Source organism: Wyeomyia smithii, chromosome 3 (genome assembly GCF_029784165.1).
Source record: "Wyeomyia smithii strain HCP4-BCI-WySm-NY-G18 chromosome 3, ASM2978416v1, whole genome shotgun sequence".
NCBI classification, from domain to species: domain Eukaryota; kingdom Metazoa; phylum Arthropoda; class Insecta; order Diptera; family Culicidae; genus Wyeomyia; species Wyeomyia smithii.
This window is the reverse complement of record NC_073696.1, coordinates 275999502-276016439: the sequence shown is the minus strand read 5'-3', so window position 1 is coordinate 276016439 and position 16938 is coordinate 275999502. Positions and strand designations below refer to the sequence as shown.

Below are 16938 nucleotides of genomic sequence, written 5' to 3'. Positions count from 1 at the left end.
TCCGGGGTCATTTTGGTCGGCATAAATGCGCTGGTAAACCGTACGTGAAATTCGCCTTGTTTTAGGGCTGTGATATTGAGATCGATTTCTTAAAAAAGATGGGAACATGTAAGAAAAACAGTAAAGCTAATGATTTATTAAAAATCAATATCAAATAGTTTAAATGCAAAAATGTTCGAATCTCGTATGGACCTGCGTAAAACTATTAAATGCACACAACGCTCGGAAGACATTAATCCAGTCAGGCACTTCTAGTTCGTCACTCGACATCCGGTTTCTATTTCATGGTTGGCATTGCGACCGCTGCTTTGGAGTGCGAAACGTCTCCTTCGCGCCAAAGCTGAGTAACGGTCTTGGTTTGCGTGTAGAACTTAATACCTTGCTTGCCATAGAAATGGCAATCGCCTTGGAAGCTGCCTCGCGTGCCGGTGAACGAGAACATCGGAAGCGGTACCGGGATTGGAACATTGACGCCCACCTGTCCGACGTCGATTTCATTGACGAATTTCCGTGCTGTGGCACCGTTCGTCGTGAAGATGGCCGTTCCATTGCCGTAGGGATTGTTGTTGATCATTTCGACTGCCTCGTCCAAAGTGTCTACCGTCAGACATACCAGCACAGGGCCGAAAATTTCCTCAGTATAGCATTTCATATTCGGTTTCACATCAGTCAAGATGGTTGGTCCAACAAAGTTACCCTTCTCGAACTTATCGACTTTGATGTTACGGCCGTCTAGGACGAGCTTGGCTCCTTCTTTAACGCCAGATTCGACCAATTCGTTGATTCTCTGCTTGGACTGTGGAGAAATTACTGGGCCCAGATCAGTTCCAGGAACGTGGCCAGCATTCACCTTCAGTTTGCTGGCACGATCCACCAAATCGGGGATCCAGTTCTTGGCCTCACCCACAAACACGGCGGTTGAAAGGGCCATACACCTTTGACCGGCAGCTCCAAAAGCAGCACCAGCCAATTGGTTCAGTGTGTTTTCCTTGTTGGCATCAGCCATCACGACACCATGATTCTTAGCGCCCATGTTGGATTGAACTCGTTTACCATTGCGTCCCGCGCGTTCATAGATGTATTTACCAGCCTGGTCGGAGCCAACAAACGAAACAGCCTTGATTGCCGGATGGTCGCAGATGAAGTTAACTGCATCGTGCGCTCCGTGGATGACGTTTACAACGCCTGGCGGACAACCTGCTTCATTGAGCATCTCCATCAGCATCATCGTGGCACCGGGAACGCGTTCCGAAGGTTTGATGATACTGGTGTTACCAGTCGTGATGGCCACTGGGAACATCCACAGCGGGATCATAGCGGGGAAGTTGAACGGACAAATTCCGGCAGTCACACCCAGCGGCAGTGTGTACGAATAGGTGTCCATGTCCTTGGCGATGTTAGTAACGGTTTCACCCATCTGCAACGACGTAATACTGCAGCAGTGCTCCACAACCTCTGTTGAGAAAACGTTTCAATGAGGCTTTGTCTAACTAAAAAAAGGTAAATTTGGTTGTCCGACTTTTCCTAGAAAACCATTCCCCAGAAAATAAAGTATCGAAGGATTTTCCCCAGAATGAACCATTCTCCAGAATACCAAATCCCCGAATATACTAGTTACCAGAATCCAAAACCCCTGAAAGTACTAGTTACCAGAAAACCGATTCCCAGAATGCACCAATGCCCAGAAAACTATTCTCCAGCATCATCGTAACCAGAAAAAAAACATTAGTATTCAGTTATCATATTGTTAACATTCTAAATTATTTGACATTTTCAATTAACACTTGCGTACCTGACCCCTCCAGAGCCGAAAACATGAAAATTGATCGAACCTTTTCAAAAGATCACAAATTTATCATAGTTTTTGGGACAGTAGGGAACATTTGTTCCGGATTTATCGAGGGGAACGGTGGGGTAAGTACCCTTGGGTTAGTAACGGAAAGCTGAAACTCAAAAGGCTGAAACTCGAAAGGCTGAAAAGTATGTATCATAAACGAAGGACTGGATGCACAAAATGCTGAATTCACAAAAGGCTGAATGTGCGAAAGGCTGAATCATGAAAGGCTGAAAGTTTTGTAATTTGAATCAGAATTGAAAATTTTGGACTCTATTGAATTCATAATGTTCCTAAGGTGACAAAGTATAATTTTTTTGGTCGCACCTTGATAAACCAAAAAATAATCTGTTCTAGTAACATGCTTTTGAGACAAATAAAGAATTAATGGCAATGGAATAGATTAAGGGAGAAGAGGAAACCTGCCACAAAAGTGTAAAATAATAAGTTTTTTTCGTTGAACATACTGATTGAAAACCATACCAATGCGGTTCTGCGTTTAATCGACGGCCTAGTCTCCAAACCTCACCACCCCTAGACAATCTACCACTTCGTATACCATACCCATAGGTATTCGTATTCTCGTATCCATAGGTATTATACCTGATGCGGTTCTGCCGCATAATCGAGGGCAAGGGACTGTGGCGGCCCCCAAGGCCGGCACTGCTCCCGCAGCCCGAGCCGGCCGCCGACCCGCCGTCGGAAGCGGCGGCCACGTGCACTCAAACAACTGATCTGTTGGATTTCCTAGGTCTATTCCAAACATAGGGGTGATCCCCTAGCTTACGTCCGAACGAGTGGTAGCGAGTAAGGACAGCATTCACCCCGGACAATCGAGTTGGCCAAAGGCCACGAGTGTGTTGCATTATATATAGTTTTTAATATAAACTTATATTTACATGCAGAAATTGGGCTATTTCTTAGACCGGAAGATTTTCGGCGGTAAACATCGCATGAAAATATACCGACGTTGGCGACAGTCTGATAGTCAATACAAATAATTCACACAAACGATGAAACCGGAATAAGAAGCTTTTTGAATTTTCAGCCTTTTGTGATTCAGCCTTTCGTGTTTTTCTGCCTTTTGTAGTTTTTAGCCTTTCGTGATTTCAGCCTTTCGTAGTAGACTCGTACCTTTCCAGAGACATAGGCTAATTTAAAAACGGTAGCGAAACCTTGCTTTAACATATCAAGCTTTAGGTTTTTGCAAAACAACACAATTAACGATCGGTATTCCGCCACTTTGTTTTAATTAGATAGTCGGATTCCCTCAGCCGTGCCAGTTATGAATTGACTGTTCATCGATGACTGCAGCCCAAGCCGGAAAGCGTATGAACTCTGGCACAACGGGTGAGCGAGCACACCGCACGCCCGCGCGAACGGATGAACGGGCGGCCCACAAAACCACACGGCCAAACGCCCCGGAGTGCGTTGAGGCAGAAGCGCTGGCAAGTCCACGGCGCAACACCCGTAGCCTGAGTCATCCCAGTCTTCAGAGCCAATCCTTATCCCGAAGTTACGGATCTAAATTGCCGACTTCCCTTACCTACATTGATGTATCGACTAGAGACTCTAAACCTTGGAGACCTGCTGCGGATTCGGTACAAGCTGTTAAGAGTTTGCGTGCCCTAGTCTTTGATTTTCAAGGTTTAAGAAGAGAATATCGACACAGCATTTAAATCCCATGCTCTACCAGCCTGTCCAACCATATCTCTCTATGAAAGACTTCCATGGCTAGTATAACTGTTAAACAGAAAAGAAAACTCTTCCGATATCTCTTGTGGGCTTATCGAAGGAAAGGATTCATGTTGCCATGATTACAAAGGCGCTACAGTTTCCGGTGTGCACGCCAATGCAAACGTATACTCAACAAGCTCCGGAATTGTAACCGGGTTCCCTTTCACTCGTTTAATATATACTAGTGCAGCGGTTCTCAATTTTTTTTGACCGCGTACCTCTTGGCAACACTTTCCAAATCAATTGTATTCTCTGGCTTGGTTAGTTTTCGCAGAGAGGGTGGGAGTAGAGGTAGATCGCGTTATGTAGTCTAGTTCAGGTTTTGGATTGAACTATGGTTTGTTAAATTGCAACAGCCATGTTTTAAGAGCAAGATTGAATAACAAATTAAATAATATAACGAAAAATTGCTTCCTCCGCCATTACTGATTTTTATTTCGCGTACCCCCTGGAGGCTGTGTCGACTTGTGATGTTTCTTCAGCCAAAAACGATTACTGAAAGTTCTCTGATTTTATGACTATGGCCTGGTGTCAAGCGCTTACTTATTTACTCCATGAAAGAACAAATGTATTAGTTGACAATAAGTTGATTCAAATGATAGAATCGTTATACATTATACAAAAACTCAGTTCTAACAGATTTTCCATGTTAAAAAAAAATAAAATGCATATTTCTTCGTTTTAGGATAACAGTTTTCTGGAAAACTGTATTTTCTGGGAAATAGTTTTCTGGGCATTGGTTCATTCCGGATAATAACTTTCTGGGGATTAGTACTTTCTGGGTAGCAGTTTTCTGGTGATTGGTACATTCTGGGATTTTGTTTTCTGGGGAAAAAGCTTCGGTGTTTTATTTTCTTGGGAATAGTTTTCGAGGAATTGTTATACAATCGTAAATTTAACTTACGCAATCCTCGCAAAACATCGCCTTCGGCATCGACAAGAGTCTTGCCCTGCTCCTTGGTGATACTCTTTGCAATCTCGGACATGTTGTTGCGAATGATGTGCTGCAGCTTGAACATTACTTGCTGCCTGCCGAGGATCGAAGTTTGACTCCAGGTCTAACAGAGATAAAACGTCGTTACATTGAGGACACACGCTTAAGTATAGAGCCACATGACACGTACCTTGAAGGCTTTTTTCGAGGACTCAACGGCGGACTCCATCTCCGCCTGGGTGCACTTCGGCACACGAGTCACAACGTTGTTGGTGGCCGGATCGTGCAGATCGATCCATTCGGTGGTTTTGGACTCGACGAATTTGCCATCGATGAACATTTTGGTCGTCGGCACGGATGCCGTGCAATAGCCCCGTTGCAGTGCATTGCGACCCTGGGAAAGATCGATTAATGTTACTCAGAACGCTGTACTGTCACTGCCTAGATTTGAAATAGAAAGCTGGCACCGAAGGGGAGAAGGGAAGGCAATCTACAAAACAGGCGATAAGCCTGTTCGCTGTAAATACTGCACGACGGGGTTAGCAACGAAGGGTTTAGAAATCAAAAGGCTGAACCACAAAAAACAATTTGGGAGGGAGCCGATAACACCAGAAGAGAAATACTAATATCTATTATAGCAGAAAGTTGGGTTTATTTCGAAAAATGCTTTAGTCGAACTAAGAATTTGTCGTATATCGACAGCCCCTGTCTTGGGTTGGGTGCTGTTGGTAAGCAGTGATTAAAGTAGGCACGTGCTCAGAATTTTCAGAGGGTAATCTGCAGTTTGAGTCATGATGTGTAGAATCAATCTAAAGTAGCGTCGTTGTTATGGTGGTTGTCAGGTAAACAAAATGTACTTATGAGAGGAGGTTGAACAACATTAAGTTTAAGTAAAAGTTATTTACTCTATTTTACTAATAAGTGTATTTGTATGGCAGTTTTGAGGTTTTGATTCGGTAGTCCCATGCTTAAAATATACGTTCTGATTGCCATAGAATATAGCTGCTCACTGCACGAGTGACTCAGGCTTAGAACATCGTTGATTGCGGGTTCAAGTTTCGTCTGGATGAGGTATGATATTTTCTAAGCCTAAGTCGAAAAAATAACAATTGAGGTATATTTATCGGAATAACAATGTACTTATTGCTCTCAATAGTATTCTGCCATTTATATTTACTTCAGAGGCAGGCATGTTTTCAATGTCTGTTTTTTTATTGAATCAATACGAAAGGAAATCTGCAGCTGTTTCAACTGCGTTTCACTCAGCTGTACCTTTTCGTCACATTGTCGTAAAAGTACATAACTACCTGCTCTACTAATCTTTCGGCATGAGCATAATAATTCATTGCATGAAAAAGCCCACAGCCGAGACTCGATCTGTTTTTGACATTCTCTATGAACCAATTTCATACATATCAAGATCAACGATTTTTGCCAATCAAAATATATAAAACACTGGTATAAATTAACCTAGGAAATCAGAGAATAGACTAGACATCCTGCGGAAAAATCTATCCTCTCTCTCCTCTTCCACGAGTTAAAAAATTCAAATGCATTCAACCGTTTTATTTGTTTCCACTTATGCCCGTACAACATTGACCCCAGGTTAACGGGGGGTTAGAACCTGACCTTCGATTTTCGTAACGATCGATGCAGCTGAGGTAAGAGCTCTATAATTATTTTAAATTTCAAATGCTTGAACCATTCAACAGACTGTATTACGTCGTGAATTCAACACTTACATAATATTACGCTCAGGCTTCGAATAACACGCGTTGAAACACTTTATAGTCCAGCGGGTTCTAATTTAATAGAGTCAATTTGTTTATGAGTATCAAGCGACATTGTAGTGAGTAGTACGATAGTGATACCGTTTTATCTATACTACTCATAGCGCGAGCTTGCTTGTGCAAAACTGTTTCCAGGGTCAGGACATGCGAATGTTATAGAAAAATTCTCGCATTTTTTCAATTTAATTTGATAAGATTTTTTCCTGTGTTTAGTATATTTTAAATTAAGTCATGTGATCATGGGCGTGACATTTTTACATAAAAAATAATTTTGCATCTACATTTGGGTAACAATTTCTTCCAGACCATGATAAACTTTTTCTTAGAAAAAATTGAATAAAATAAAAAACTACCGAAATATTTGTCAAAGCTTCATCTCTGTAGCCAAGCGAAATTGTATAAGTCCGACTTTGAACCAGACCACATTTTCGGCAGGCAAAAATAATCATCCGACACTTTACGTATGAAACACTAACACAAGAGCACAAGCAGGAACAGCGAGGAACTTTGCTAAGACAAGCCACATACTTCCCGAATGCAGTATTACATAATTTTATTTGTCACAAGTTGAAACAACTTAAATTGCATTACTTTAAAGCCATACCTCGAACACCAAAAGTCTCACTAAGGCCATATTTCCTCCCAGATGGAAACCAACTTTTCAAAACGAACAAACTGCCAGCTAGAAACCTACGACCGGGTGGCTGACTGAAAGTGAACTGACTGACTGACTACTGGGCAGTATAGAAATAACTACGTCGGCAGACAAACCCCCAAAGCACAACGCAATCTAACATACAAAACAACACACCAATGAGAATCAGAAACTCGTTTGTTGTTGCTATCAGCCGGCTACCCGCGTGCTCGCCACCACCGCCGCCGCTGTCACGCTGGTCCTGACCGGTATTGACGCAGCGTTTGAGTGTGGAGAGGCAAATCAGACGAATTGGTAAAAATAAAGTGAAGAAACCGGGCGAGAAGCCGGTTAAGTAGACTCTCCAGGAACCGAGAGAGTCGTTTTTCTGCACGCTTGGAATCAGTGTTAAATAGTTAGGAAAACGCGTGTTTAAATAAATTAATTCGAAATTGATCATATCACACTGAAGTGTGAAATGGAATATGACACCAGTAATTGATCTAATTTCTACAACCTATAACTGCAATTATACACCGATTAGACAAATTATGCATCGATTTATGTGGCGTAAGAAAATTAAGTGAACATTAAAAAAGTTGCATCAAAATTCTCGGTTCAGTTCTGCTTCGAGAAACACATTTTCAGTCGTAATTAAACAGAACTTTTAAATTCCTCATAAAATTTTTTTTCTCTTACGATAAAAATTTGATGCAAAAATTTATAATCAAGGTATCTATTTATTTCTCGATTTTCAAACCAAATGTTCCCTCAAAAAATTATTATAATCATAATAAAATGATTTAATACTCTTTCCCGAGTCACTTGACACCGCGTGACCCCTGGTCATTACACCAAAATTCGAATCCATGAATCCTTGCTTATCGAACCGAAATCTGCAGCTACGAAGCCTCTCTTCAATGATTTTGAATCATTATTATCATCTAAATACACAGTCTATTTATTGGATATTTACGATAATTGATGTCGAAAATAAAATATTATAAATCCAGATATATTGTTGAGCAGAGACAAACAAAAATCACATTGAGCTAATGTACTTAGGTTCTTGAATTGCAGTAATTTTCATTTATCATTATCCACAAATATCCGAAAAGCTCTAAATCACAGTTGCAATAATATTTTAGATAGAATTGAAATTTCTTGTTCAATGTTACCCCAATTACTTACTGTTCACTTCGAGTTTTCTCGTTGCTTGTCCAAAAATTTACTGGTAATATTCTCTCAGTGTTTCAAATACATATCACGTCGTCTTATTTGTCTCTTGCGTTTAATCGCGCAACGCGCACGGCATCGCGACGCAACTGAAAAAAGTATCAATAGGCGTCCTTAGCGACTGACAGCTGCTATTAGTCGTTGTTATCTTTTACTGTGTGTATCAAAACAAAAGTCAAAATTTCACTGCTGTTCAGTGTTTTCGCCCAATAATTATACAAATAGTGATTTTTGCTGCCAGCAAAATTACCGAAAATGCATGAGGCCTACATATTATATCCACCGGAGAAAATTCCGGTGCAGATAGAATCAATGACGGGATTCGGTAAGTAGTGTGACTCATCGTCGGACATTATCTCTACCAAAAAAATACATGACACTCCCTCCCACTCGAACAGAAAACAAGTTAATCCTGGGAACGCGCCAGGGACATCTCTTGATGTATTCATTCGAACCCAATCCGGACACGAATCGGTTGAATTTGCAGCTGCTGCAGTACGATAAAAACTTCAGCAAAAAACCGGTCACCCAAATCGAAGCCATTTCGGAGTATAAACTAATCTTCAGCCTGTCGGACGGTATCGTCAATGTGAACGACTACAGCCGGCACGGCTTTCCGCTGATACACACGGCCCAGAAGACGAAGGGCGCCACGGAATTTGCACTGGACATTAAGGTAAGCTTTTATGCTGTTCCAAGTTTGAATTTGAGATGAGACGAATTTTGTAGAAATCGAAATCACTAACTGGCGAGCTGGCGTTGGTCTGTCGGCTGTGCGTGGTAGTCAAGCGGAAGTTGCAATGTTATTACTGGAAGCAGAACGGATTGCTCGAGTTTGGCAACGATATTGATTTGAATGACGTTCCGAAGACGATTGCCTGGAACAATAACTGCATCTGTGTCGGCTTCAAGACTGAGTATGTGATATACGATGTACGGTTTTCTAACTCATGACGGGTTATTTTGAAGTGATTCATTGATTTTTCCCTTCAGATTTCAGGAGAACAATCAAAGAAAATCGATTTATTCCCTACGTCTTCATCGAAGTCTATAGAGCCCTGCATTTCTCTGATCGAGGATGGTGTCTTTGCGGTTGCCAAAGACGAGTACCTAGTGACTGTATACACGGAGAAGTACACAAACGAAGGAAAAGAATCTGGAAGTGGATTGGTTAAGCCGGATGCTTCGTTGTTGACGACGAAGGACACTCGTAATTTAAAATCATTAACTTGGAGCGAACCGTTTCAAGCTCTAGTTTGGGATGAACCGTTCATAGTTGGTCTTATAACGGACGCTGTAGAAGTGAGGATATTTGACCATGTTGATATGTCCGACAAGGGGACGTTAATTCAAACCATACCGCAGCTGCCGAAAGCTCGCTTTTTAACACGTGGCAAGCAAGGGCTGCTGTACGCAGCTTCCGCTTCCCATTTGTGGTGTATCCAGGCTGTTGAAATCTCCAAGCAACGTGAACATCTCCTCCAAGAGGAGAACTTTCATTTGGCGCTCCAGTTAACGGTAAGTTTCCTCCCAAACACGTGTGATTATGAATAATAAGTAAAACATTATGTATTGTAGAACATTTCCGACGAAAGTCCAGAGTTCAAAGTCACTAAGATTAACGAAATCCAGACCCGGCATGCTTACAACCTGTTCATAAATAAACACTTTCGCGAATCGATGAAGGAATTTTCAAAGTTGAGCACCGATCCAATTGATGTTATAAGGCTGTTCCCGGACTTACTACCGGAAAATGGCAAGAATAAATTGAGTTCGTACTCAAAAAAACCAGCCCCGATATTGGACGAGAAAGACATCGAAAACGGCCTGCTCGCATTGATCGATTACCTAACGGAGGTGCGGTACAGCTTACGCCAAGATTTAGTCAACAAATCGGAATCGAAACTCTCAGCGGGGAAAAATATCTCCGCGTTGCTTTCCATCATCGATACAACCCTACTCAAATGCTACCTCCAAACGAACGATTCAATGGTAGCTTCGGTATTGCGAATGAACTACTGCTATCTGGAAGAGTCGGAGCGAGTATTGAAAAAGTACGACAAATACGTCGAACTGATCATTTTGTATCAAACCAAGGGCCAACACAAGCGAGCGCTGCAGCTGCTGCAAGCGCAAGCCGAGACGCCTGGTTCTCCACTGTACGGACACGACCGAACCGTCCAATACCTGCAGCACTTAGGGAACGAGAATAAGCAGCTTATTTTTGAGTTCGCCGGATGGGTGCTGGAAAAGCACCCAGATGATGGGTTGAAAATATTCATTGAAGACATACCGGAAGTTGAGAACATGCCACGTGCGGAAGTGTTGGATTTTCTGTTGAAGGACCACAAGCAGCTGGTGGTTCAATATCTAGAACATATTATCAACGTTTGGGACGAGCAAAAGGCGCTGTTTCATAACATCCTTATTCAGCAGTATCGTGAAAAGCTGCTGGGGCTTAAAAATGACCCTGATATTGAGTCGGATGTGTAAGTTGTGTTTGTTTTCGTTAAAAAATTTTTTTACTAAATTATTTCGTTACAGTCAGAAGAAAACGGCTCGTGATACTATTAACAAGAAGCTGTTAGCTTTTTTGCGGAAATCTAAGTACTATCACGCAGAAAAGGTGCTTGGAGAATTTCCGTACACGGATCTGTTCGAAGCTCGGGCCATAATACTTGGCCGGCTAGGTTTGTTTTTAACGTTTACTTGTTGATTCTAGTTTAAATTTTAATTATTACTTTGCAGGAAAGCACGAAAAAGTGGTAGCAATTTTCGTGCAAATTCTGGGTGACTTCGACAAAGCCGTCGACTATTGCGACCAGACGTACGACGAGAACGATCCGAAGAGCTGCGATGTGTACGTGACGCTAATCAAAACGATTCTCACGCCTCCGGTGGCACCACCGTACAGTGATCTAGAGTTACATCCACGCTGCCTGAAGCCGGACATCGAAACCGTCCTCACCATCATGGAGCGCAACGCTAAAAAAATCAACCCGTACGCTGTGCTGCAGATCCTGCCCGACGACATTCCATTGGTGCGCATCAAAAGCTTCCTGGAAATTGCACTGAACCATCATTTGGAGAGGAAGCGGAAGACGCAGATTCTGAAAGGCCTCTATTATGCTGAGCATCTGCAGACCCACGAGCAGAAGATTCACTACGAATCGAAACATCTGCTCGTGACCGAACTGAGCGTTTGTCCGGTGTGTAAGAAAAAGTTTAGCTATCAGAGTGCGTTCGTGCGTACAGCCGAGGGAAGCATTGTGCACTTTTCCTGTCAGGATAAAATTTAACGGTGAACAATCGTTATTCATTAGCTGTAAGTATGGTACTCGTATTTCAAAATATAATCGTTGATAGTTGCTATCTACTTAAGGTTCTACTGTTTATTTAAGTATGTATGTTTTCACAAAAGAGCAGTGAATCAATTTCCTGGTCACTGAACCTTCACTAATAACAGAAGTATCCTTATAACAAACCCTTCCAGGACGAATCGATACAATTTGCAAAGACCCAAGGTATCCAGCTCATCAACGCCACTTGAAGAACGAAAGTGGCCCAAGAATTACGATCTAGAACAATATGCCAGAGGCGGGCAAACTGGGGAACTATTTTTGCGAGATTATCATATCCCCGACCCCACAGATAAAAAATACGTAAAACAAAACCTTCTCTCTATTTCAGTGGTTCTTAACCTGGGGTACGCGTACCCCTAGGGGTACGCGAGAGCCTCCAGGGGGTACGCGAGAGAAAAATCAGTAATGGCGGACAAAGCATTTTTTTTTAATAATACTTTATTGTTCATCATTCTTCTTAAAACATGACTGTAGCCATCAAACAAATCACAGTTCAATTTTAAACCTAAACTTCTACCACAACATGATCCAGTACTACTCTCTCCCACTCTCCCACATTCCAAGCCCGGGGGTACAATTGATTTGAAAAATATCTCCAAGGGGTACGCAAACAAAAAAAGGTTGAGAACCGCTGCTCTATTTGAACGTCAAATTCATTGTTTAATTGCGCACAACGCTAGTGTTAACATCGTTGCTACAAACGAGACTTGAATGAACAAATGAATGATCTAAAGGAATAAGTAACGAAAAGTATCACAAAAATAATATTCTAAAGAGACTTGTGAACTTCATGCGAAAACCACTGTTCGATGAAGCACTCACCAAGGGAAACACAACACCAGGACAAGCCACACAACTCTTAGTCAAATTCAATGAACAACGTAGAAACAAGAAACTTGTTACAATAGTTCTAAAAAAGTACGGAAACAGGCGAACAACCAGTCGACTTCCAAACGGATCCTCTCTACAGGAAGTGACAGCAAGCGTATTAGGAGAAGACTCACGTCGATGTTAGTACAGTGACAGTTTTATGGAATCCGGAGAGGATGCTCTTAGCGGAATCGTAGAAGAAGAGATGGATATATGGCATGGCAATTAAAGTGAATGGAGCGGTTTCTAGAGATCCCGTAGTAGTAGCTGACACCCTAGCAGACTACTCTGCTGACTCTCAATTATACCGATTTTATCAGAAAGGAAAACATTCGTGTTATTGGTCTCCAGAACACTTCAAGAGAGCTTCAAGATCCGGTTTTCGATTGGCCCCAGGAAAAAGCGAATACGTGTATTATTGCAGCGACAATCACAGGGGAATTTCGAAACCGATTACCGTATACAACTGAATAATAAAGCTCCACAGAACAATGCGGGTGTTGGGAGTAGTGCTGGACAGCAAGTTGTGTTTCACATCGCATTCTATTTAAACTTACATTTTAGGGCCGACTTAAAACATCTCACGCAGGATTATTACGCAAAACTAATTACTTCGACACCAACTCTGGTTGTACATGCCGAGCTAAAAACGCTCCCTTTTGAGTTACTATTGTACTCAGTCATTGCGAAAAAAAACGACTCATGCCGCAAAATCTTCATGTAGTGATAGAGGGGTTCACCTTTTCAGTGAAGGGGCAGAATCCTGGAGAAAGCTTGTCAGCTGAACACTCCCCCAGTGCAAGAATTCACTGGACTGGCGATCGGGGCTGATGGATCACTCCACCATTTACCGACAAAACCTTGACCAGCTATGACTGTATGAATCAGAATCCAATCCTTGTACAGCAGGCAGCGAGAGACTTTTATGATGAGTAGTACAAAAATTATACAAAGCGTTTAACCGATGGATCGAAAGAGAGTAGGAAGGTCGGTTTTGAATTCCACCAAAAAGAAATTGATCAATTCTACAAACTACCCGATAGCTCGTCTTTTTTCTGCTGAAGAAGCCAGAGTTTTAATAGCCGCCCTACGCCTGTTCAGGGCCGCATCGCTATTTGCACCGATTTTCTTAGCGTAACATAAGCAAAGGAGTCATCCAACCCTCACCATCCATGGATCCAGGCAATCCTAAAGTATGCCAAACCTGGTTGATTTTCATGTTCCAACTGTAGACTGTATGTAATGAACATTGGGTCAGTAATGCTCATATCAGCAGCCAGTCCGTATAAGAAGATGATAAACAGCTCATCGGGTCTAATCTACTATATTGCTATAAAGTATGAGATTACGTCACATTTGCCATATCAAAATCGGTGCAATAAAAGGCGAATCGCAAATTAACCACATCCTTTATGCCATTTCTCAAACGTCCAGACATTAGATGCTTCTCCCATCGGCATACATTCAGCGATCACGAATTAATAATAGAAATCATCAAAAAGAAGGAGAATCAAGCACCTTGTCAGACCAAAATGCAACTGCACCTAACATTAAAAGTTACCACCACAAGAAGCAGAGTAAGAGGACAAAATATTTAAGAAGGATATTCGAAATGGGAATCGAAGCTGAAGGAATAGCAGACAGATATCACCATGCTGCCAAAGAATGATAACCGTTCTCCAGGTTCTGAGCCAAGTAGGATGGAAGTAGCCTCAATCCTGGCAGGAATGAAAAATAATACCGCACCCGGAATCGATAGAATACACACCGAACAACTTAAGTATGGAATCGAGGATAATATAAAATACAACCACATACATGGAATCGAGGAAAATATAGAATACACTTCGAACAGCTCAAGTATGGAATTGGTTGAAAGGATGTTTTATACTATACAAGAAGTTTATAGACACACTTCATTGCGGAATTGGAGGCTAACTTGTTACAGATCCCTATACCGAAAAATCTCAAACCATGTTCCACTCAGGATTACAGATGTATCACTCTCTGCTCCGTTGCCAACAAAGTAAATGCAAAATTTCTACTCGATCGTCCCGAAAACAGCTGTTTTCGTTCATATTCTTCCAGATGGCGTTTCAACACAAGAGAAGCTCGACGGACCACATACTCGTCTCGCGACGGATTTTAGAAGTTTTCTGGATATGAAGCAATCCTATCTTCGCTAGGTGCAGCACACTCATTGAGAAACGGGATCCCGAAGGCTTACTTGACTAAACAACCGCCTGTACAATGACCCGGTCAACGGACACGATCGATACAAAAAACGAAAGAAATAAAGCAGTCGTCCATGCTATACATAGAAATTATTGGAAGGACTAGGATAGCTAGGGTTGGAGGACGTTAGTACATCATTAGACGAAGATCTATAATACAAATCCGGCACACACGTCAAAATAATAAAACCGACGCAGCATCTAGAAAGACAGGTGAATTGTTTCCATGAGTTAATTGTGTTTGAATGATTATTATTCAAAATCACATGATTATGAATATTTGTCGTCTACATACCTACTGCCGGTAACCGCAAGTCAGTCCCATCTGTAAAAATGTTAAAACGAGAAAACAGCTTCGAAAGAAATTTCATTCACGCTCAGTTATCACTAATTTATGATGAATTATTTTGACAATATTCATGCTAAAATATAGTTTGCATACTAGCCCGCACTAATTACGTTGTAAAAACCATTGATATAATTGATTTTATGATAAAAACCTTGAGTGTGACTGACTTGCCGTTACATTCTACACCGAAGAGAAAAGTAACCGCAAGTCAGTCACATTGCCATGTTAAAACTATAGTGCGGGGTGACGTGTTGTTTTTCGTTGCCGTGGAAAACTGTCAATCCTTCGCTGTTAGGAAGTGTCCATGAGAACCTTTCAAGAAATGTCGACGTTGGAAAATCTCATGATGTACGAAACCGATGAAAGCTAATCCGGTGAGGACTCTGATAAAGAAACTGAAGCCGGGACTGCAGTTGGTTCATCCGACAACAAATGTCAAGATGATCCAAATCCATTTGAGGTTCGAGGATCACCTTTGGAGATTTTTTGGAACGATTCCCTGGATTCTGATGGAAGTTTTTTCGATTCTCAAGATTTTGCGGATAGATCCACGAAGAAGCGAACTAAGAAAAAAAATTGACTTGAATTCGTATTAGCAGAAAATTGCTCCACATAAATTCATCACCAATTAAACTAAAAAATAATCCCAATAAGTGATAATTATTACTAGATAACTTATTTTCATCTAAACGGTCGCATCGAACTCTCTTTTACTCCCCATTCATTTTACTGTTGTATTATGCATGTTTTTTTTTGTAAATCGGGACTGACTTTCGGTTATTTTTTTTCTGGGACTGACTTGCGCTTACTTTGCCTAATGTGACAATTCGACTTGGTATTGATTTCCACTTTTGTTGAACAAACCACTATTTTTTATCGGTACATCTGAAAATATACTCAAAGCTAGGCCAAAATACGATGCTAACTCAAAATTGACAAAATTACAGATGGGACTGACTTGCGGTTACCGGCAGCCTAGTTGTGTTGAAACAAATGTAAATTAAAAATATTAAATTTGTAACGGGTCTTACTAGTTCCTTTTAACTTGCTGTTACTGCCGTGATAAAATTAAATTCCATAACCCGCGCGAGCAGCGCCAATAAACTCAAAACGTAAATAAACAGAAGATCAAATTTCAATCGAATGCTCCCGCAGGTAGCATGTAGTAGCCATGCACTCACAGGTAGAACGATTGGCAACAAAATAGTAATTACGTAGGGTCAGCGTTTTGAGGCAGGTGGCTCACCCTGCCGTACTTTAAAGACTGTATTATACATTGATATGTAAATATTGAATTGTAAGCGTAAAATTAGTATATAAGGAAATTTTGATTGAATAATACTACAAGGTATACAGCCCTAGGGGTTGTATGAAATGGTGACGTAGGACTAAGTATATAATATATGCTAAACTAAATATTATTATATGCTGCGCTAAACTGTTCATAGGTAACACTACCGTTTATTTTCGATAGTCGTTATTTTAAAACTAACGATGCATGAATACATGAAAATTTTACACTAGTAGTAGTTGCGAAAATTCTCATAACTCTTATCTTCAAGCATCTATAGTTCTGAAAAGAACCGATTCCATAATATTCAGTTAGAAATTCGTGCTACAGAACGCTGATAATCGCACATTTTGTTGGCCGCGCATAAAATTTGCTCTCCGCTGTGCCCTCCAGCAGCTGTGCCAGCAAAATTTCCTTCAGCGTACGATGGTAACTGTTGCTGCCGTGTGCAGAATACAGGTAACATGCTTCGCGGTGCCTGGAAGTTGACTCGTATGCAGCTCTCGTTTCTCAATGTCGCAAAGCTTTAACGGCTGCACCGCATTCGCTATTGTGGAACAAACTAAACTGAAGCTGAATTTTCCACGCGCAGTCTATTGTATCGAGTTCAGCGTAGATTTTTACCATTAAGGCGTGGCCACGCAGCTTAGACAAAGACAAACAAACC

General features: G+C 41.4%; 2 protein-coding genes across 3 annotated transcripts; one reads left to right on the top strand and one right to left on the bottom strand.

The window, feature by feature from the left end:
• Positions 1–109: 109 nt before the first annotated feature.
• Positions 110–7056, bottom strand: LOC129727043 (probable methylmalonate-semialdehyde dehydrogenase [acylating], mitochondrial). Its single transcript, XM_055684430.1, has 4 exons — positions 6900–7056; positions 4696–4899; positions 4476–4629; positions 110–1455 (listed from the first exon to the last, which is right to left on the bottom strand). Exons 1-4 carry the CDS (start codon positions 6927–6929, stop codon positions 278–280), a joined length of 1566 nt encoding a protein of 521 aa, XP_055540405.1. The 5' UTR covers positions 6930–7056; the 3' UTR covers positions 110–277.
• Positions 7057–8276: 1220 nt separating this feature from the next.
• On the top strand, positions 8277–12496 carry LOC129727036 (vam6/Vps39-like protein). Of its 2 annotated transcripts, XM_055684423.1 has the most exons (8): positions 8277–8490; positions 8564–8841; positions 8895–9098; positions 9159–9683; positions 9744–10654; positions 10710–10855; positions 10914–11490; positions 11659–12496. In XM_055684423.1, exons 1-7 carry the CDS (start codon positions 8421–8423, stop codon positions 11462–11464), a joined length of 2685 nt encoding a protein of 894 aa, XP_055540398.1. In that variant the 5' UTR covers positions 8277–8420; the 3' UTR covers positions 11465–11490; positions 11659–12496. The 2 variants fall into 2 exon arrangements, with proteins under 2 accessions (XP_055540398.1, XP_055540397.1); XM_055684422.1 differs by lacking the exon at positions 11659–12496 and having other exon boundaries at positions 10914–11541.
• The last annotated feature ends 4442 nt before the right edge of the window (positions 12497–16938 follow it).